We start from the raw sequence: 24,682 nt of genomic DNA on the forward strand, positions 1-24,682 counted from the left end.
ACAAATTTTACAATGTTATCATGAAAGAAGTAATGAAAAGTCGATGATGAAAAAAATAAAGAGAAAACAATGAAGAAGAACGAAAAAGAAGAAAAATCAGAGTAGCGTGTCTGATAGTGAAGGCTCAGCGAGGCGAACTGATGATCGATCACTAAGAGTCACGAGACTAAGCAACTTACACTGCAGTCCTATGGAAAATTATATACTAAAAAAAGAAAAAACAGGAAACAATATTTTTTAATTTCCCCTCACATACATCGTACATGTTGTAGTGTTCAAGGGTAATATAGAAGTCGGATATAAATAGTTCTGGTCTCTGAATTGTTCGTTTTTTAAACAGTACTTAAAACATTTCAAATAGGCTTTTCAACAATTATAGTAGTGAGGCCTTTGAAATTGATTCTTACGAGTAATTACATTCACACCAATAAACAATACTTTGATGAAACTTTAATTACTATACGTAAGTAATGACAATCGTTTTTTTACGATTATAAAATGTATATTAATAAAAAAATGTAAACAAAATTGAAGGGTACAAAATAAACCAAAATTAACTACGGATGCTGACGAGACAAGGGTTGAGGCTGTCTCGTCTCCAATCTCGTCACAAAAATATTCTTGTCTCATGGACAATCCTAAAACCAACTTAACCCTATATTTTATATAGCCCAATACAAGCTCTGACGTAGCTAGATGGTTAACGTACACGTCTTCAGCACAGGAGACATGGTTCTGATTCTCGGAGGGAGCTCATGTGGTTTAAATTGAAGGTCTACGTCTCATATAGCCTTGCTGCTGAAAGGGGCTCTAAACCCTACTTCATCTATATATACAGTATAGAGTTCATCTTATATATAAAAGAGAACGCACAAATCCTTTGTTCCCTCATCACGCTAATACGGCTGAACCAATTTCTTTCATTTTTGGGGGGTTATTAGGATTTGGACCCTAGATGGTTTTTATCATATCACTTTAATTTTTAATTACCAGTGTCTTGAGATAATTGACCATTCAAGTGTCCATAACGTACAAATCCTTTGTTAGTTCATCATAGGTAAAAATAAACGTATTTATATGCAACCCGCATGACCGTGTCACTCGGCGGGTTAACATAAATGACAGGCGATATAATGTTAACATTTACTGCAATCTACTATGGTTTTTATCATATCACTTGAAAGCGAAAAAGTAAAAATTATCTAAGTAACAACGTTTATTGCGTTCCGGGGTGACCGCAGCGAAGCGGGGCGGGTTAACATAAATGACAGGCGATATAATGTTAACATTTACTGCAATCTTCTATGGTTTTTATCATATCACTTGAAAGCGAAAAAGTAAAAATTATCTAAGTAACAAAGTTTATTGCGTTCCGGGGTGACCGCAGCGAAGCGGGGTGAACGCTGCTAGTATTAAATATATAGGGAAAGAAGTGTTAACATGACTCAAAATGTTAGACCTTTAATAGCAAGGCACTCGTTTGTGACTGCCTCCCAGTTTGTTTCCAGTAACGTAACGATGTTTAAATCACCTGTGAAAGTATAAATTGACATAATAATTTCAATTGCATTTTTCTTTCTTTCAGTTGATTTTTATTGTCCATTACTCATTCGGAGTTAATTGATTTATGCTAAGGAGGCGTACGGAAAATAAGGCCTACCGCTCACTGGCAACATTTTGTCGGGCAACTATCTTGTTGCTCTGGCTAAATGCATTGAGTCTTATGGGAGTCCGCTCACTGAGGCGACGGCGACAGAAAAGTTGCCGAGGTGTCGCCAAGCAGGGCGACAGCAGGGAAACAGCTCGGCGACGGAACAGTTGCGCAACATCTAAAAATGCATTGAGTCTTATGGGAGTCCGCTCACTGAGGCGACGGCGACAGAAAAGTTGCCGAAGTACCGCCAAGTAGAAAGGTAAAAAATAAATGTTTTTTACAAGTTTTTTCACGTAACAGTTCGTTCCGTGTGTAGCGCGTGAAAAGAAATGTTCGCAATGGAAACTAATACATTCTTTGATTAGTGACTAGCATGACTTTAATTAGTGATAAAAAAATGAAAAATTAATTGAGGAAATAGAGAAACGCTCAGCGTTAAAGAAGAAATATATATAAAGAAGAAATTGTGGAAGGAAGTATGTTTCGCTGTTATAAGAAATTAGAATGAGCTTTCCATCCATGAAAAAACAACACAGATAGGTACACTCATGTCCAAAATTATAGTCTATAAATATGTTTTTTGTAGGAATATAATTTGATAACGGATTCACCCGGTATTTCTTATAATGTTAGTATGTGTATAATCAGCAAAGACATATATGTGGAAAATTTCATGTCAAAAGAGTAAGGACAATGAAACGAAAATAAAACTTTAGTCCATTTAGCAACATTTTGTTCTACTCATTCTAATTTTCGTAGGCCTATTTGTAATTCTTTTCCTATGAAATGAAATATGATTTTACACATAGTATCAGTATTAAAAGTACCCTGCAAAATCATTATCAAATTATATTCTTCCAAAAAGACAGTTATAGATACGCGATAATCATTTTGGACATGAGCGTACATTAATCGATAATGACATATCGCTGTCATACTACACATTACTACTTTCATTAATTTCCCACAACTAGAAAAATAGAGATAAAATTATCATTATCAATTTTCTTTCCATTTCAAATATAAAAAAGAAAAAACTGTACAGTATAAAAGTAACCGATTTTAAAACGTGAAGAATACGCAGGAAGAACGAAGAAAGCCAATTTTTATTTTATGGCTATACAAAGAACATCTGAAAGTATAGTTACGGTACAGTGATGTCGGATTGCCGCTTTTGTTAGTTTCGTTCTGTTAGTTATTTCCAGTCGTTTTATATTTTCGTTATTATCGTTATCTTTTGATTCGAATAATTGTTCCCGTTCGTATTAGCTTACATAATGCTGTTATTTTTGTCACTCATTGACGCTCAGGGACGTCATTTAGGGGGGCAGGAGGGGCAATTGCCCCCCCCCCAAGAGTTTGAGAAATATATAGGCCTATATAAATACTCTAATCTATTGTCTATTAATATACTAGTACAAAACGTGAAAGTCTTATGTCGGTAGTGCTCTTGCCCCCCTCAAGCCAAGTTTGAAATGACGCCCCTGTTGACGCTACTTTCCAAAATGTGATAGCATTGTTGTAATTGGGATAATTTGCTGGGGAGCCATGGCCCCTTACTTCTAAAAATTGCAAGAACATTTTAGAAGATCTTATGTCGTCTGAGTCCATCCCCCGTCCTCATTGTTAATCTTTTCAAATTATTTAGTTCCGCATTGTTAGTTCCACTCATTACTTTTTTGAACTTACAGACTTTTAACACGCTCGAAAACCTATGCACGCTAATTCCGAGTGTGAATTGATTAAAAAAAAAAAAAAAAAAAAAAAAATCATGCTAATGGTAAAGGTGCCCACGATAGGGTACATGTCTAATAGACCTTTCGTACTAATTTGAGGACTCTCAATCCACCCAATTTTGAGATTAGTTTTCTCGAGATCCCAGAGAGAGACATGTTAAGAAAATAGTTCTATTGGATTGAACGTCTTGAAATCAGTAGAAAAGGAGGACTTAGAAATTTATCCAAGCAGGTCTTATTTCATTTATTTAAATTTATTTATTTAACCATTGGAATGGGCTATAGTTTGTTTTAATGCCCGAAACCAGCGATTATATGAACTGTTCCGGTTGCCGATTATGTAAATCGTGATATCAAATGCTCGGCAACTTTTCTGTTGCCGTCGCCAGTGAGCGAGGGTATGGCAACAAAACTGTTTTGTCTCCGTAAAGTTGCTGACTGCAGGCGACAGCGACGAGATAGTTGCGCAACTGTTTTGTCGCCAGTGAGCGGTAGGCCTAAAACTCATTTTCCGAACATCCTTATCATAAAAGACGTCGCCTCAGTCTGTCACTCACGGTAATAATACAAGTTAGCTGCTTTGTCTTCTACCTGGCGCCAAGAGATGTTACTACTGCACCCGCAATTTGCAGACCAGCCGACGGCATGAGGGGAACAAACAATATTTATTGTCCTTGTTGGCAAGTGATTGGGAAAGAAATTATAATGTGATTACCTACTTCTGGTAGCGACTGTACAATTTAAATAGATATAGATCCAATGCTATTTTTTGACTAGTACTGCACAACTGACTGTGAGTGGACTGATTCTTTCGTAAAATAATAATAATGTTTCTTTCTTTCTTTCATCTCTATTAAGTCAATCTATTTTCCCATTTTAGCTAAAGATGGAAAGGGAGTCTAAAGCTATTTGTTGTATAAAATTCAGTCACCGACGTTTGTTTATTTTCTTGCAGTTTACATTTGCATATATTGGTTACAGTCTTCAACAGTTCAAGCACCTCAAAGCTATTTATTCGTCTGTTTCCTTATAGTGCATTTTTTTTTTTTCAGTAATGTTTCCTCTGGTGCAGAGAAAAACTAACTCTGTGACCAATGGAACTCAAAGATTTAATGTCCTATTCACAAAGGCTCTACATTTACTCCTGTCGTTAGTCAACTAGATCCTATTTCTGCGAGATCCATCATAATAATGTCTTCCTCTGATTCAGTTTCTAGTTAAAATTTTGAAAGCGTTCCTACTTTCTTCCATTCTGGCTACATGATTTGCCCACCTGAGGGCCTAGATTTAATGCCAACAGATGTAAGTACACAGTGTGCATGTGCAGGATGCCGACCACAGCGTTACAGCGGAGAAATTTCAAAACGATACTAGCTTGCCCTTATCCGGGCAAGCTATTTTTGTAACGTAGACTGCAACTGGGGCCTTACCAACTCTATTAGCCTTACCAACTCGATAAGTTCATAACTTTAACTTCGACTAAAGATAGAAGAATTCAGAATTTTATGGCATCGAAAAATTTATGGTTATTGAGAAATTCGAAGAAAAATATCCATCCGGGAGGCCCCGGTTGCCCGGCTAAGGGTTAAAAAAATACGCTTCGTATAAAAGAGGTGAAGGGTACGAAGTAAAGGAAGTGCGATACAACAGTAGTCCTATATATTCTATATATTCTTTCTTTCACTATTTTCCTGTAATCTTCAGTACTTGGAATTAAAATCAACCAAGATTGAACGGTGAGTGTGGAATGCAGGCCCGCAACCAGAGGGTGGCTAGGGGGGCCTGGCCCCCTAAACTTTTCGTGGCCCTCCAGATCTCAATGCAAAAACACAATTTACATATTTGAAAGAGAATTTTTAAGGAATCCCCCCCCCCCTCCAACATATTCATGGCCATCCCAACTCTCTGTGGCTGGTTTCGGGTCTGGTAGGATGGATTACTCTCCACTCCGCCTGCCCTTTCGATTTAAAGTATGATCCACGATATCTTTCTTAAAAATATTAGATTTTCATGGAATATGGTGCATACTTTATTGAAGCTTCACAATCATTTCCACTACCTGGATTTAATTTAAAATCAATTGAGAGTAAACGAGTTCCTTTATCTTCATCCTCCCTGTAATATATATCTATCTATATATATATATATATATATATATATATATATATATATATATATATATATATATATATATATAGTGTATGTTTCAAAACAACACCGACAACGTTTGAGAGGTGATTCCTGACACCAAGACAAAAAGTATAGACCAACCTGGATCCACAAATGCTTCTTTTCGAAGTTACAGGCTGCCGAAAACATGAAAAAACGAACTTAAGGGTCCATAGCTTCAATAGTATGGGACGTAACGTAGTCTAGTCAAGACTTCACTTAGGAATTAATATGTGCACTATCCAAAACTACTTGTTTCAGAATACTGTGGTACTCACGCAACAATTTTTATATAGGGAATTTGGCTACGGGCATATAATTTGAAGTACTCATCAATTCCCTCTACAAAAATTGTTGCGGAAGTACCGCAGGATTCTGAAGCATTGATAATTTGATAAGTTACATATTAGTTCTTAAGTGAAGTCTTGACCCGACTACGGTAGGTCCCATTAATATTGGAGCTATGAACTTTTCCATTTCATTTTTTCATGTTTTCGGCAGCCTATAACTGCGAAAGAAAGCATTTGTCCACCCAGATTGATCTATGCTTTTTGTCTTATCTTGGTGTCAGCAATCACCTCCCAAACGTTGTCGGTGTTGTTTTAAAACATCCTATATAAAGTAACTCAGTTACCACGCACTTACTGAACTCTCGACAAGAAAAACTCACTTGCTTTCAATTGATTTTAAATTAAATCCAGGTAATGGGAGGGATTGTGAAGCTTCAATAAAGTATGCGCCATATTCCATGAAAAATTAATATTTTTAAGAAAGGCATCGTGGATCATATTTGTAATCGAGGGGATGGGGGAGGTGGAGAGTAATCCATTACGAAACTAAATTTACCGCTCATTTTTGATTGATTTTAATCCCAAATACTGGAGATTACAGAAAAACAGTGAAAGAAGATATAGATACTATTACTTTAGAACTGAATAACTTTTATCAAAGTTATCATAGAACCCTTGATTTAATAATTTCAAAATACCACAAATGTCGTAAGTACTAAACGTATTTAGATCTGATTAGTCTAGACTGCATGTCTTGTCACCTAATAACTCCATGTATTTGGTACAGACAGTGACGTACGTAAGAGAATGTTAAGTCGTTTTCATCTTTTGAGCAAAATATAAAGAAAAAAATAAATATTTACCATACTAAGGTACTATACAAACACATGAAATTATATGAACTTGAGTAGGAAGTTCAGTTCCCCTCCTTGGCGAGGTTCAGTGTACGCCACTGGATATAGATATGGTTTAATTACTACAAACATTCTGATTTTGCTTATGAGTGCAGAACAAAAATAATATTTAATATATTATTTGGGTTCACATTGTTTTAAAGTGTCCTCTAAATATTATTATTATTATTATTATTATTATTATTATTATTATTATTATTATTATTATTAAAATATACTGGTACTACTGTCAAAACACACTTGAGAAGAAACTGGGAAAACTATAGCATAGAAAAGTATTCTCGCAAAGTTTGTACAGGGGGAAGAAAATGATTTCTTGATTTAAGATAAAGAGATTACATGTTCCCTCTTGACATATGCCTTTTCACACTTTTCAACTTTGCTTGCCTTACCCCTTGTCCACTCCCAGACAATTAGAAAGTTCACGCACGCAAACATGTAGCGAAATAAACGGGAAACGAAACCTCAACCAGAACGAAACCAAAATCAACCACTCATGTAAAGTGCACAGGGAGCACAGAAGGTAGCTGTGGGAATTAAAAGGGAGAAATCCAACCCGTATCTCAGCTCATTCCTTTGTAACCCATTTCCTCATCCCACATAAGCCACCGTTCTCCCAAACCAGCACAAAAGCTTTTCTGCAGCACTTCTCTTTCTTCCCTACGTTTTCCATGTGATGTGGGTGTGCATGAGAGTGAAATGCTATATACAGTGTGTGTGTGTGTGTGTCCTGAAAATGTGCCTGTATCTACTTGTGTTACTTCTACTACTCTACAAACTATTTTTCAACGTTATACAACCAACAAAAATCCTTTCCTATCGTAATTATACTGAATAATAGCTGAACAAATACTAAGTCCAGTTACTATTATCATCAAAATAATTGTAAATTTCCATCGTTTTGGTCTGTTTCTCAGGAAATATGTATGACGTGTATCACCGTTTCGAATTACTTGAATGCAACTCAAAATTAACTAAAATAAACACGATATTTACTAAGCTCACCCCCACATAGTTATTTTGAATATTAGTAAATAACGTCAAGACAACGAAGAATATCAAAAATGTAAAAAGTAAGCCAGATTGTATTTACAAAACGCTAGTATATGAACTACGAGTTGTTTTCAAAACTTTCATACAGTGAATAAATTTGGGTGCCAAGCAATTATGACATCATAATCATCATACGTATTCTGCCATTATTACAAGGCACTTACTGCATCCGAGAAGCTTCCATACTCCATGGTCTTCCGCTAATCTCTTCGTTTTCACGTACGATTTTACTGTTTTGATATCGTCCATCAATTATAGCCTCCTTCGCCCCCTTTCTATCTTTCAAGCCAGCATACTCTCTAGCACTCCCTCATGATAGTTTTCCTAATCAGTTTCTCTTCCTCTTCTTAATAATGTCTAAAACTGTTCTTTTATCCCCCACCATTTCTAACACACTCTAATTCGTTTTCCGCTCGACCTAGCTAATCTTCTTCATTCTTCTTCACACTCACATTTGGAATGCTTTCTGTTCTTTTCCATTATTTTTGCGTAATGTGCATGTTTTTTACCCACATACTACACTAGTCCACACGAAGCACTTTACGAATCTTTTACTCAACTTCATATTCAAGGTCCTTCAAAACAAATTTTTCTTCCTCCTAATGGCTTCTTTCGCCACTCTTATCCTTCCTTTTATTTCACGTTCGAATTTCATATCATCACTAATAATACTACCCAAGTATCGAAAACTACTCACCTGTTCTATTTTCTCCCCTTCTGCTTCTATATTTGACACCGACCGTTTCGTTGCAATCACTATGGCTTTTGTCGTTCTATCATTAATTTTCATCTTCTGTTCTTCACACTCCTTACTCTAGTTTACTAACATCTTATCGACTTTCTTTTCTGATTCCACCACAAGTTCACATCATCTGCAAACCGTATACACTTCATCATTCTACCTCCTACAGAAATGCTGTCTTCATTATCTACTCTTTCTCACTATCTCTTCTAGATAGATACTAAATATTGTTGACAAGAGATAACTTCCCTGTCGAACTCACCTTCCAATTGCACTTTCCTCTCTCATTCCCTCCTCTATTCGAACATTTACTTGTTGGTTCATATGTAAGTTTTTAATCAGTCTTCGATCTTTTCATTCTAAACTAACCTTCTTTAGAATTCCCAATTTGCGCGATCAAAGGCTTTTTTCAGTTCAATAAATACAACAGACATCGCTTTCCCTTTTTCTATAAACCTTTCACCTACCATTCTTAATAATCTTATCTATTCTCCTGAATCCGAATTGTTCCTTCTCAACTTTTTCATTTGTTCTTCCATACAACCATCTGCTCGGTATTCTAAGCAAAATTTTTGTTGCATCGGATATACGGTTCCATTTCTTAGAATCGGTATCATGATCGTCTTCAAGATGTCTTTTATACACTTTCCTGTTTCCATATATTTAGTTGCAGAGTTGGAGCAATTCCTTTTTGCCCTTATCTCCCATATTCCTAATGAATTCGATTGGTATATTATCTACTCCGTTTGCTTTTCCATTCTTAGTCTCGGATATAGCTTTTTCAAACTCACCCCGAAGAATATGACACCCTTTGTGATCCTCGCCTACTTCATATTCTACCAAAACATCTTGGCCACATGGTCTTTCCTAATTCTTTCCATCTTCCTAAGACTTCACTTCTCTCGCAGACAATCTTCGAATTCTTATTTTCTACTGCCATTGTAATGCCTCTTGATTTGCTCCGAAGTTCTATAGATTTCACTTTCTTGTGCATTTCCTCATAATTTCTCAACTCTTTCTAATTCTTCTATGTTTTCGCATTTTCCTTTGTAAAACGTTTCCCTTGCTCTGTCTGTTAACCTTCGTAACTCGCTGTTTAACTTTCTGTACATCTTTCTGCCCTCTTCTGTATCAACCTATTTCCAATCTTCCTATCCCTCATTTTCTGCAACATCTGTTCTGTTACACATGGTTTCTTAGCAGTTTGTGTTCGCGGTAACCTACTACTTCTTCTACAGCCTGCTGTATGCAAAGTTTAATACGTTCCCACCTTCTGCTACTGCCTTCACCTTTCCTTTTCTCGTTTGAGTACTTTTCTTTGAATTTTTCAACAAAAAGATTTCTTACTTCCTCGTTTTTCAACTTTACAATATTCAATATGTTCTTTCCTACTTTTCTTCTGCCTACACTTTTCAGCTGAATATCCACTTCCACCAGCACAAGGTTATGATCAAAGAAAATGTCGATCTCGGAGAGGGTCTTTGGGTTTTTCAAGCTATTCCGATACCTGTCCTGAATCATAGCATAGTTAGCCTGAATTTTCGGACGTCTATTGAGGATTCCCATGTGTATCTTCTTCCCGTGTGCTGACTGAACCAAGTGTTCTCAATTACTAGTGAATCCTGTTCTCAGAAGTTGATCAGTACCTCTCCCCTTTCATTTCTTTCGCCTAAACCATATTTGGCACGACACTATCTTTTTGTTCTTCTCCCACAACTATCTTGAAAATCTCCTATTACAATTACGCATGCATCCCTCCTATTACAATTACGCATGCGTGTTAGTGTATTTTAATATGTTGATTAATAATAAGTATCTTAAATTAGGAACTTTCATTCATTAAGAAATCAAGTAATTACTATAATTTCAGACATATGTAGTAGCCAAACTTGGACTGGAAATTTTGGATTTTAAGTACAAACATTGAACATATTCTTCACCTCCTTCGATCAATATTTAGAAATTCACAAAGAAGGCTCCTTCTGAATTTCCATTACATTTCACAAAATATTTCTTATCGTAAAAATATCGAAATTAAAATGTTATTGATATGATAGATAATATACCAATCGAATTCATTAAAAATATAGGAGACAAGGGAAAGAAAGAATTGTTCCGACTATGCAATGAAATATATGAAACAGGAGAATGGCTAAAAGACTTCCTGAAGACGATCATGATACCGATGGCTAAGAAATCGAACCCAAAGAGATGTGAGGATTATAGAACTATTAGTCTCATATCTCATGCAGCTAAAATTTTGCTCCGAATACTGAACAGAAGGTTATATGGAAAAACAAATGAAGAAGTTGAGGAGGAGCAGTTTGGGTTCAGAAGAGGTAAGGGCACAATAGATGCTATTGGATTATTAAGGGCGATCGGTGAAAGATTTATAGAAAAAGGGAAAGAGGTGCATGTTGTATTTATCGATTTAGAAAAGGCTTTTGACCGCGTGAATTGGGAATTGTTGTTGGGAGTTCTAAAGAAGATAGGGTTGGAATGGAAAGATCGAAGACTCATAACAAACTTATACATGAACCAACAAGTAAGTGTTAGGATAGGGGAAGAACTGACGGAAGAGAGTGCAGTTCTTAGAGGGGAGTTCGACAAGGATGCTGCCTCTCGCCAACACTATTTAATGTCTATCTAGAAGAGGTAGTGAAAAAGAGTTTACATGATGATGACGGCATTTCGGTAGGAGGTAGAATTATTAGATGCGTAAGATTTGCAGACGATATGGCGCTTGTTGCAGAATCTGAAAAGGAAATCAATAAAATGTTACAAAACCTGAGGATGGGCTTTGAAGAATATGGGATGAAAATAAATGTTAGAAAGACAAAAGCTATGGTAATTGGAAGGAAGAGGTCTGTGTCAAATATAAAAGTGGGAGATGAGCAAATAAAACAAATGAAAAGTTTTCTATATCTGGGTAGTAGTGAAGTGCGAACGTGAAATAAAAGCAAGGATAGGAATGGCGAAGAAGCCTTTAGGAGGAAGAAAAGTCTGTTTTGTGGGACCTTGAATAGAGATTTGAGAAAAAGACTCATAAAATACTTCGTGTGGAATGTTGTACTGTATGGGGCGGAAACGTGGATATTACGTAAAAGTGATGAAAAACGACTGGAAGCATTCGAAATGTGGGCGTGGAGAACGATGGAAAAAATTAGTTGGGTCGAGCGGAAAACGAATGAGTGGGTGTTAGAAATGGTGGGGGGAAAAGAACACTTTTAGATATTGTTAAGAAGAGGAAGAGAAACTGGTTGGGACATTGCCTAAGAAGAAATTGTATCATGAGGGACGTCATAGAGGGTATGGTGGCGGGAAAGAGAGGCAGGGCGAAGGAGACTACAATTAATGGATGATATAAAAACAGAAAGATCATACGTGAAGACGAAGAGGTTAGCGGAGGACCGTGGAGCATGGAAGCTTCTCAGCTGCTGCTAGTGACCTACCAGTAAGGGCAGAATACCTATGATGATGATGATGATTGATATGATCACATACAGAATAAAATTTAAAATTTTAAATTATTACTGGAAATTAATACTGTCACCCATTTCGAACAATTTAAAAGCACATAGTTTTTAATGTATTGAAATTTCATTTCTTATCGATAGTATGAAACGCTGTAAATAGTAGTAACTTTCCATAACTGTTCTCCTAGTGAATCTGTATACAACCAAAGGTAGTTTTGTCAAGTTTAACAGAAAGTCCAAAATAAGACTTGAAAACAGCTCTTATTTGAAAAAGGATACATAATGATCATTTTTGGTTGCTGCAATGGTCTTCAAAGAAGATTAATAAAAAAAAAATAATAAAAATTCAGCGTAGCATAAAAAATGCTGCTTTTCTTATATATATAATGACTGGTAAGGGGAGTATAGGGGGCGCCGAAATCTCTAGCTACGGCTCTGGTTGTTGTATACCTCTCTGAGAATAAATAGTGTTTTCACCTCAAAACATATCAGTGGGTTGAGCATAGCATTGGTGAACATACGGATCAATTGAAAGAGAATCATTCAGCACTGCGGTAAGCATGGTATCTTGACAGAGCTCACGAAAGCATTACGAAAATCTCGTTTTACGACCGCCTTAAGAACAGTAGAAGTAAAATAAATTCGTGTTGCATGAAAGCTGCATCGGCACCATTAGGAATACGAACACCAAGCTGATGTGAAATAAAAAGTTCTTAACCGACTCACGTATTCTAAAGCATAAAATGTTTGCCGATGTTTTGTGCCAAACATTCCCAACTGCTATAGACCGAATACCACCATCCTTCTTTGTCAGAGCTGTAAGTTTGGCATCGTAAAACAACAGGCGAACTTCCATAAGCACTTTTCTACAAATGGTTAAATAAATATATCATTAACAGGACTTTAGAAGATTTTTCTCCTTCGATTCCAGTATTTGACAAGAAAGAAGGCCGTCAAGAATTGGAGAACAAAACCCATCTAGACCTCCCATGATGCCTGACAAAAAGGAGTTAATTGCATTTTGAACATTGATAGTTGAAACTCCTTGAAAAAATGTGTTGATCATCAGAAAGATTCAGCGAAATAAAATTGCCAGGATGGACTGGATGTTTCTCCAACAAGGTCTCCAACACAGAGGTATCCGGGACCGCAACCATATCAGAAAATAAAAGACGAACTGCTCTACGGATACCACAATCTGCAAGCTCATTCTCTACAATCTTGCAATTGGAAACATTCTGGTTTAATTGAGATTTCTGGTCCTTGGTTGAAGGTAGGGTTAAGGCATTATGGCCGATATTGCACCGCACGCGAACTCGTTGCTTCACCAAGAAGTCAGATTCTTAACATTATCTAATTGTTTGGGACCACTTAAGCAACAAATGGAAAATACACTCTGTAAAGAAAAAAAATCCCAAGGTAACTTACGCAGAAAACCATAGTTGCAGCCTGCTAGAAGGAAACGAAGAGTGGGATAATTCATTTGCGTTATCTGTGATACGTTTAGTGTACATCTGCACTTACCAATTGTTTGCGTATCAGTAATACTCTAGCCAGATGGCACTGAGAGCGCCTCGCAAGTTATTGTGAGAATTCTGCATTGCATTTGTGATGTGTAGACCCATGTAAATACAGGGTGCGGCACGTAAAACCGGCCCGTCGTAATATTCTGGTATATTGTGTTTTTGGCAACACTTAAATAATCTACCTTCCTACCAAGAGATGGCGTGTCGAGGTCGGGTCGACTTACGTGACCTGCAGCAGTCACGTGCAGCCGCAGCCAGTGAAACTTGTCGAAACCAGTTGAGAAAAAGGCCTCGTTGTGTTAAGCCGGGTGAGTGTCAGTGTGTGATAATGCCGTATTCGATACCCGAGCGTGTTGCCATTGTTGAAGGGTTCATTCTCACTGGATCTTTTGTGAAAACAAAGAATTTGTTTCGGGAGAAATTTCCAGGACGTTCTGTGCCAGCAAAAAGCACCATTCAGGAATTGATTAAAAAATGGCGGTGTACATGATCGGTTCAAAATGCTCCCAGGAACAGACGACCATCTGTCTGCACACCTGAATTAAAGATGCAGGTGGAGGAGATAATGACAAGAAGTCCTCGAAAGTCAACCAGGAGATTGAGTCAACAGGTTCATGCGAGTGAGAGAAGTTGCAGACGTGTTTTAAGGGGACTGAAGTTAAAACCGTACCGGATAAGTGTTGTGCAAGAACTGAAGGAGTCTGACCTGCAAAAAACGGTGCGTTTCTGTTCATGGCTGTTGAGCAATGTTGTCAGTGGTTTCTTGGATCCACTAATGCTCATCATGAGTGACGAGGCGTGGTTCCACCTGTCTGGGTACGTAAATTCCCAAAACAACCGGTATTGGTCGACAGAAAATCCACACGCAATCCACCAGGTACCCTTGCATGATGAGAAGATTGGTGTTTGTTGTGCCATTTCCGCCACACGCGTTATTGGGCCCATATTCTTTGAGACGACAGTGAACAGTGACGTGTATATGGGAATCCTGGAGGAGTTTTGTACACACTTGACCGAAGAGGAGCGTCAGTTATGTTACTTTCAGCAGGACGGTGCAACATGCCACACATCAGCTGCATCATTGTCCCTTGTGCATGAGATGTTTACACCAGAGAGGACAATCAGTGAAGGCTTGTGGCCTCCTCGGTCACCAGACTTGTCCACGTGTGACTTTTACTTATGGGGACTGTTAAAGGGAAGAGTATACAAAACAAATCCACACACAATTGAAGAACTCAAGACCAGGATCCAGAATGTCACCAATAGCATTACAACACAAGAACTGACAAGGGTATATATGAATCTCCCCAATCGTGCTCACATGTGTGTTGAAGTGGGCGGAGGACACTTTCAGCACCTGCTGTGAAGGCTGCTGTGAAGGTGAGTAGTCATATTCAATACATTACATTTCATTTATGTGTTGTAGTTAATCATATTCAATACATTACATTTCATTTTATGTGTTCACTTTACGGGCCGGTTTTACGTGCCGCACCCTGTAGTATTTTGCGATTGTTCTTTGCTTTCTCATTATTTGGGCAGTGGCAAGTGGCTATATTGTTGTGCAGCGTTGATTTTGTTTGATTTTGTTGTTACATATGGACTGTAAAGAAGTAAGATGGGTAAGAAATATGACTTATCGCCAGTGTTGGGTAAGTTACTTGTAAAAATGTAACGAGTTACTAGTTACTTTACTTTCTCTTAAAATGTAACGCGTAAGTAACGCGTTGCTTGCCCCAAAAAAGTAACTGTTACTTTACTTCGAAAGTAACGCGTAAGTAACGCGTTACTTTTAGGTCCGAAACTTTAAATATGTGAAAAAAATTATAACTTCAATTTTCCGTACTACTAGTACTACTTACTGCTATAATAATAATAATAATAATAATAATAATTATTATTATTATTATTATTATTAGTAGTAGTAGTAGTAGTAGTAGTAGTAGTAGTAGTAGTAGTAGTAGTAGTAGTAGTAGTAGTAGTAGTAGTATTGCAAGTTCTGAATCGCTTTATGTAAATGCAAGGACAAATTTTTACTTGATGTATGAACATTTTCATATAATGTAACATTGATAAAAATGCCATACTGGGTTATTCGTAGGGATGGGGACGAGCGAGTTTTCTTTGAAACTCGATTCGACTAGAAACAGACATCTTTGAGCTCGACCCGGGAACTCGGCTTGAAGGTAGCTATTATTACTGATATCAGAGCAAATATCATAATCATTCGTTACCTGATGTTTCTTACTAACATCTTATGCTAGGACTCTTGCATTTATATAGTACTTTCCACAATGGAAACAAGAATGTATTAACAGATTTTAGAAGCACCGGAAAACAGTCACTATCAATAATATTTGGCACTTGAACATTATTTGTAAAATCTGGCATCTTTCTAGCTTGAGAAGTATATCCGTTACTTGAAGATTCCATTAGTTAGATAACTATGTAAATTTGTCTAAATTATATATTAAGATACATTTTAGTTAAGTATGCTATTATTTTTATTCTTTCACTTACGATGGTAATGTTTAAATTTCAAACGTTAATTTAGTCCTCATTATAGAAATTTTGCAAATGGTTTGCGTTTTTAAAATCAAATCAGTTTTGGGCAGTTTTTGCACTATTTCTGATCTGATTTGATTTCGCCGCTTTCTCTTCCCAGGTTTCGTGCTCACATTACACACACAGATACTTCTCACTATCACAAGTTTATCTATTACTCCACACCGTATAGGCTTCAGAGCCCTTCAACCACTTACTGAACGATGAAAACAATCCGTTTTCCAATACGTATTTACAAAGCACTGATATAAATAACTCTTGACTTACCCGATACTGGTAATGTCTGCAATAGGGTTTGTACGCATTTGTTCCACAGATTAGGATTTTGTCATCTGCAATCTTCGCTAATATCCTAACGTAATTCTGGCAGTCATCCTGGAAATAAATAAGTGAAATTACTGCATTGTACCATATAGAATACACGTGATATTATAAAGCACATGTTGCACTTAAAAATATAATACAAAAGTACATAACGTGTCTCATGCTAATGATAAATCGTCGAACCCACATTTCCTTCTCTCCTCTGTACTAGACTTAACTGTAGGTCTTGATAAAGTTGTTAAAATATTAAAGGAGCACAGATAAGGTTATTAGTTTCTTTTGATTTATCATTCTAAAATTATCGTACAGAAGAAGCTACACACCAGACGATCCATTCGTGCATGTGTGTGTGTCTTGTTAAGAGAAAAGCAAGGAAAAATATTGAAGATACAAAACACTCATGCGAAAGCAAAATATTGGATAATCGAGTAGAATTAGATGTGATGTTATGTTAAGAATTCATAATTAGTTTTCATACGAATAGAGTTACATACTGTAGAGAACACAAACCTATAGAACACACTCACTAGAACGTTCGTTTGCATAAATCCCGAAATTGTGCTGAAAACATTTCTTAAGATGCATTAAAATTTATTACATACCAATGAAAATGTTATGCTTTACTGCCCTTTCGGGAATAGATTATTTAATATCAATTGATAATGAGCAGAACATCTGGATACATAAGTGTATTATGAATGACCAAATTCATTAGTCCTAATTCTCTGTTGCCCTCTTTCTCGTAGTGAAAAATAGTGTGGCATTCCTCTGCCAACTGCGATTTCGTTAACTGTATAAAGACCCTGACTTGCCACAAAGACTCCCTCAACTTATTAAGAAATCTAATAAATACAATACTGAATGTGTTTTCAATTAAACAGGCAGACTGAATTAATGAATGGAAAGAAAAGTGAAAGAGGCAATCTCAATAATCATTACTAGATTCTAATTCTAACCAATGCTAGATAATGACTGTAAAATAGGATACAACAATGTCAAAATTCAGCTTCAATCTAAGTGGCTTGCTACACATATACTTCACAAACAACTAGGGCTGCCAGATTTCTCAGAGAGAAAAAAGGAAGATTTTACGATTTTTAGGAAGGAAAAAAGGAAGAATTTACATATAAGGAACAAATACTCGTATATGAATTGATATACTAGCACAGAATAACTGTAATTGGAAACTAGAGCCGTTTCATTAAAAATAATTCTAACAGAAAAAAAAGTATATGGATACTAAATTGTAAATTGTTAAGCATCTGTAATTTCTAAATTGTAGAAAACGTTTGAGATAATTGATAAATGGTTAAAAATTATTATGTTGGGAGAATAGGGGACTCAGGATAATCCATTTTCTTTAATACGACAAAATGCTTCTTCATACTTTATTGAAGTCCTGTTCTTGACATAACATCACATCTAATTCTACTCGATTGTCCAATATTTTGCTTTCGCATCAGTGTTTCGTATCTTCAATATTTTTTCCTTGCTTTTCTATGAAACTAGACACACATACATGCACAAATGGATCGTCTCGTGTGTAGTTTCTTCTGTACATGGTGCAATATACTGTCGCTTGGAAACTCTATTGTACAGCAGATGGCATAAACGTAGATGAAGACGAAAAATATATAAAGAAAGAAAGAAAGGAGGGCAAGGTCTTGATTTAAATTTCGAATGTCTTCCTGTCATTTCACCTTCTCTGCCTTCATAAAGATCCCTTGTATCTCCCCGTCACTTCACCTTCGAAACTCCTCTTGCGCCCGGATGGAGATAAGAAATCCATTTTACTTTTCGTCGATACGTGTACTCCCTTCTCCATTCTACCCTTTTTTGTGTATATCTAAAAAGCGCAGACACACGCACACATATATGGAAAGAATGAAAAAGCCGTGAAGGGCAGGCCAAAGATGAGAAAAGGGCAAAAGGATGGCCAATTCTTGTATCTTCCCCTAGTCATAAAAGACCTGAAGGAATGTAATGCATTCGTCTTATACAAAAAGCAAAGCAAGAAAGCATTCAGGGAGCAAATACCGATATGCTTCGGTTTTGCGTACATCATGTAATATATACAGTATATATAAAAAGAAAGGTGAAACACACGAACTATAAGCCAATATGAATATTAAAGAATTACATTTAAATCAAAACAAAACTATGAGAACTAAATTACAATATTTTATTGAGCGAAGACCTTTTTAATAGAGTGAATTTTCGAATGTGATACATGTATAGACTGCGAAGTTTACGTTTACAAGTAGTGGTGTACACATAATCAAATAGTGAGGGGGGATCAAATGCCCAAGTTTATACCATTTCAGGTGTTTGTATAGATATCTTAATGTCGTAAATGTTTTTTAGTATTATAGTTATCTTCTTCAAGGCGAAATTAAAATCCTGAACCTCCCCCCCTTCCGTACTCTACTGTTTATAAGTACTGTATATAAAAATACAAAGCAATACTGAATTCACGCACTTTAACCTAGAACAAGACTAACTCTTCGGGAGAAAGAGACGTTTACTTTGTATGTACCCATGCTTCAACGTATTTAATGAAGCCAGAACTTTTTTTTTTTTTTTAATTCCGCTCAAATTGGTGTTACGAAAGCTTTAACATTCATTAATTCTCTGATTTCTTGATTTCATGTTTCCCCTCTTTAACTTTTCCATAGGTAGTAACGGAAATTTGGAAATACATATTGGAAATATTGTCCTGTCTTAAGTTATTTAACACTGATCTCCTGATTCCAACATGCAAAGAGGATCATAATCTTTGATGATTTACTAGTTATTTGTATTCGTCGGATCTCGGCGGGAGCTTATGTGGTTGGGATTCCACGTTAATCAGTAGGTCCACGTCTGATATAGCCTCGTTGCTGAAAGGGACGCTAAACTAAAATCAACTCAACTCGTATTCGTCGGATGTCCAAGAAGAGTACACAGTTTTCATTTTTACCTCTGTCTCCATTGTCGTTTTCCTCCATTACATCTTGCTATCTTCGAAGCAATTTTTAAAAAAATCTTTGACCTTTTAAAGTAAAAAAAAAAAAAAAAAAAGGTTTCAGCTGTTTGCATTCTTTGACAGGATTGAATTTCTTCCATTACGAATAAGAAAATTTTGTAGGAAAAGAAATAAATGGAAAGTCTACGGTGTAATCAGTTGCTGGTAAATAAGGCTGATGAATCAGAAATACTTAGCTAAGTTGTAACGGTTTTGTCTTGTCGTTAGAGGAAAATAGTCTCGTGTTATCCTGATGTGCTCTTATGACTTTGTTAATTATTTCCAGACACTTTGTCGGGGGCTCTTTTCAGTTGGTCTAATTGGGACAACTTCCTATTGGAATGAATCATTAGGTTTTTAGGAAGAATACCATAATATAGGGCATTTTTACAGTTTTACCACATATATAATTACAATCTTGGATGAAGATCAGCCTTGGGTGAGTTTAGTGGTTCACTTCGCTTCTCATGATTTGAAAAATGAAATGAAATCTTTGAGCTTTACGTCCGACGCTGATGATGACAAATGAATGAAATGGTGGAAACAAGAAAGTGGGAGGAAATAGGAGAACCCCGAGGAAACCCACGCACACGGTATATGCCCATCACAAAGTTCACTTGGCGTGAGCAGGGTTTGAACTCGCAACCCGATGAACTATAGGTGAACGCTCTACCAACTGAGCCACCGCGGCCGCTTTCCCGCGATTTATTACATCGTACATTACTGTACTATATACATTATTCATTTTCACGAACTTCTTTATTCGTCTTTAACATAAACAAAAAAAAAACTAGAAAAGTTTAGGTTATGTATAACTAGAGAAAACATGTGGAAATACTGCCAATAAGGTTTTCCTTTCTTATGTGGAATCAAAACGACCGACAAAGTTTATGGAGTGGCTAGGTTGGGCCCAGGCATCTATTGTCACGGGGCTTAATGTTTAACATTCTATCCGAGAAAATGAAGCCTGTTTAGTGCTGCATTCCACTTAATCTTAAATGAATATCAGGGTTCATTTCTTGACAAATATATCACAAAATTACTTATTCTCAGCGACTATTGTGCGAAACTACGAAGTGAAACCTGAAAAACTAAGCGTGATATCTGCGAAGTGATACCGATGTAACCTCTACAGATGTTATCAGTTAGGTAATTTTCTGCTTTAGCCTTCATACTGTAATTAAAAACACATGAACCTAGTAGTGGTCGATGACAAAACAGTATGCGGTCAAACATTAACGAAAAATGGTCGAACACTTAAAAAAAAAGTCACTGGTGTTTCTTCTACTAATATTACATAAATGGTATAAGTTACCTCAGTTTTGGATAAAATATAGCTTTAGGAATACATATGAGCTAGTTGCATCCTTCTAAGTTATTTCATTTAGTGAACGAGTAAGGACCATACGAAAATGAGTTAGGTGGTCGAGGACTGGCACATTTACCCCACGTAGTCTTTGCCTTCACCGAAATGGAAAAGTGTTTGTCTTGGGTGTTAACATCATGTTCATCACTGCTAAAACGAACACGCAACATTTAGACATAAGTTTTCATTAGTATTGTTGTTATTACGTATTATATTATTATTATTATCGCGATGTTCTGGATCAAGTGTCATTTAAATGCTAAGCAAATGCTACTACGTGCAAAAGGTGGTTCTACGTAGAATGTGACTGAAAAAAGTTTTAATTATCAGTGCACAAGTTCCACATTAGGCAAAGATAGAAGGGAATTCAAAAGAAAGAGGAGAAAAGATTGGGAAATTCCCGATTCAGACGCGAGACTGGTTCTTTTAAAGACTTTGATGAAAGTATATATTGAGAAGACAATAACACGCTCTTCTCCTTCTTCCTCTGGTTGCTGATTGGATGACGAAAAGTTGTTCAACAGGAAAATCCATCACTGGCTGTCATCGTACAATGCAGGGTCCTACTTCATACACCATACCCCTAAGACAAAAAAAAAAAAAAAATCTATGCATCTTCTTGAGTTTTCATTAAGCCTGAACCTCTAAAAGTGATTACTTTCACACAGGCACAGAAGACTAGATTAATCATTATCGCCCGAGTGAATAAAAAAAAAACGGAGACTAAAGTCGGTGGATTTCAAATAAATGCGTACCTACGAACAGTGATATATGATGAAAATTGCAATTCAATAAAGTTAATAAATTGTAAAGACTTAGTATTCTCTCTAACGCTAATATTACTTATAAGAGTAAATAAAATATAAGTTTATGCTAATATTTTGTATACCACAGAAGCCGTTCATAAAGCCGTTAAAACAAGGTCTTCATAATGTTCGAAAGTCTAATGAATTTTGCATAGGTGGTATGGAAAAATTAACCCACAAGTATGTAAAAGCATGCACAAAATATTTTTTAAAACAATTTAAAAGCTTGTTCATTATAAATGGTTCTCACATTTATAATTTTACATAAACAAATGATAGCAAGCTTTAAAAAAATAACAAAAAAACTGCTTCTTTTTATTAGTAATGTGTCTTATCACTCGTAATGTTTTAATAGTTACGTGTCTTTAGCCACTGTGTGTCGTTTAGTAAGGCATCATTATAGATGTGTTCTACTATCCATTTCATAAAGATAGGCCCCTGACTTCGCGGTGCTGCCGTGACATTCACTCAAAACTTATATTGCATTGTCGTACATCGTTAGAATTGTTGGAATGTTCTCTTTTCAATACTTACGACATAAAAATTTTCTTTGTAGTGTGTAGTAAGAAAAAAATAGAAATTAATGAAAAAGTGCGTATTTTATAGTACTTTACTGGTAGATTAATATTTACAGGACTATATCTCGGAAACGAGATCACGTGAAATAATTTCCTGTGCACGATATATAGGTGCATCTATTACCTGTAAGTTCTGAAAATTTCATTACTCAACACTTAGTAACTTTCTTGTTATTCAGCCAAAAGTGAGACACCACTATCTCTGAATTGCTGCGATGTATTATCAATCTGAAAAAAAAACTTTTAGAAAGATCTTAAAATAACTTTTTCAACCAAACTGTTTCGATTAGTTTTGAAAGATAAACAATGACAAATATGACATTATGATTTTCTCTGCTATACGCCCTTCGCTATCGCAGTTTATACGGAGTGCTACGTTGCCACATTTTGTAGAAGGCCGAGTACCCTCACCTTCATCTGCATATCAAAATGCAGATGAATGCACATTTCCCTATCAATATGTTAATTGATGATAATTTGAGAATAAATTAATTGCTGATTAATTAGCATTCATTTAGCATATCATGTAATTATTATGAATATTATTGGGTAAACACCGAGCGTAATACGATATTATTAATATGTTTTGATAGATATTTTATTCATGTATGTACATTTATTCCTTTATAGGTTATGAATATCATTAAATTTTGCGTGCATCTCATTAATGGGAAATTGAATGTATATATTACATGCGTTATTGGATTTACATATCCTGCATACATATTCTACATATAAAGAATAAAGAAGAAATCATATTATATTTTAGTTACTTCGAATATAGAAGTTTGAACTTCGTGTTACTGAGAGAGCTTGAACAGAGATTTTTTTTCTTGGCGACAGCATTCTGAGCTGAGAGTTTGTGTGAGGTCTTTGACTACTAGTGGGAAGAGAAAACCCTAGATGAACAAGCAAGACTGAAAGGATTGTTTATAGGAAGTATACTGGTAACTTCCTCTGTATAGAAAATCTAGGTGGAAACATTGCTTACAGACGCACTCCAGGCTTTGTTGAAAAAGTCATAAAATTTTTAGCGTCACCATGATAGATTTCCAATTTCTATAGGTGTCATTTTTACACATTTGAAAAGAATCTCACACGTCCCGAGCTTGATGCGTCTCTCCAAGCGTCGTTCGGTAGCGTCAGCGAACGGAGCTATCTCTCTTTCTCCCATGATGCACTGCATATTTGAAAACTTGTACTTTATTTTGACTATTATTATGTGTAAATCATTAATATTACCGTATTACGCTCACAAGTTCTTGGAAAGACCGTTAAAATTCATGACTTATTTTGTCATCGTGTTTCCCAGCGTACAAGACATTTAGATCTTGTGTTATTGTCAAAATTTACTCAAAACAACAGATGTTTCCATCTCTCTCTTTCTTGGCATGATGGCTGCCGGATGTTAGCAGACGTACATAGGGAGGCCGATGGAAAAAAGACTTCCTACGCATACTATGAGTGATGTCATCTGTAAATATTGATATAATTGCATTCTGTGTATATATTATTACCTTTATGTGTGTATAATCATGTGTTGCTATTCTTTGTATTATGACTATAAGTGAAATAAGTTGTGTGTATCATATTCCTGTCATAGACTATTGTTTTGAACAGGAACTTTCAAAACTGCCGCTCGTTACGATGAGGGCAGCACCTATCACGAGTTCTTTGCTCGTTGCACGAGCAGGTTGGCGTTTCAAAGTGGTTTGACTGGAGAGACCACACACAGTTTAGCCTCCAGCTATGAAAACTCTTTGTGGCTATTCTGGGAAGAGCGAGTCCCTGAATTTCCTGGAATTCGCGGAGGTTACTAGCTTTTGGTGAACATTGTCATGTTCAGTTGGCTTCTAAAGTTCGAAGGTGTTTGGATGTAAGAACCCAGAGCGGTGAGACGTTCCGTTCCCCAGGAGCTCTGATGTTTTAAATACATGGTCACCCATGTATCGCGAACTCGGGTGTGATAGTATTTTTATTATGTGATAGTGATTCTCACAAGCCAGTGTGTGAGATGTATATGGCAGTGGAAGAGAAACAGTGAAATTTTTCTTCAATTATCAAACACTTCATTTTTCAAGTATTTAACTTACCAATTTACTATCAGACACCTGAACTGTGGCTATGTTGGCCATACCTGTGCAAGCATTTTCAGTTTAACAGTATAGCTGTAAACTTAACTTTCAATAGTGCAGTGGCACTAAAGCAACATTCCTGGCATGGAATACTATAATTTATATCAACAGATCTCAGCCGAGATCTAGTGGCCTGTCTCAGTAAACGACAGGGCCCCTCCTGAACTTTTAACAAGGAGAATACCAAATGAGGTTGTAATAACTTTTATACTGACAAACTTCTGTGTCAGCTGTGACATGTTTTTAACATCTCCAGTGGAGTACATCAACACCGTCCAGGGACATTCAGATTCCCAGTAAAATGATAACACCAGAACTAAGTGTATCCTGCATGTGATTACCAT

General features: G+C 36.3%; 1 protein-coding gene across 1 annotated transcript in view; it reads right to left on the reverse strand.

Moving 5' to 3' along the window:
• The window catches only part of LOC145678427 (semaphorin-1A-like), a gene marked incomplete in the record, with an annotated part of 854,086 nt that overhangs the window by 238,532 nt on the left and 590,872 nt on the right, over positions 1-24,682 (reverse strand). Inside the window, 1 exon segment of the mRNA XM_081748545.1 lies at positions 16,393-16,500. Coding sequence (XP_081604671.1) covers positions 16,393-16,500 — 108 coding nt within the window.

This window comes from Thermobia domestica, chromosome 2, assembly GCF_964235325.1.
Source record: "Thermobia domestica chromosome 2, izTheDome1.hap1.1, whole genome shotgun sequence".
Lineage (NCBI taxonomy): Eukaryota > Metazoa > Arthropoda > Insecta > Zygentoma > Lepismatidae > Thermobia > Thermobia domestica.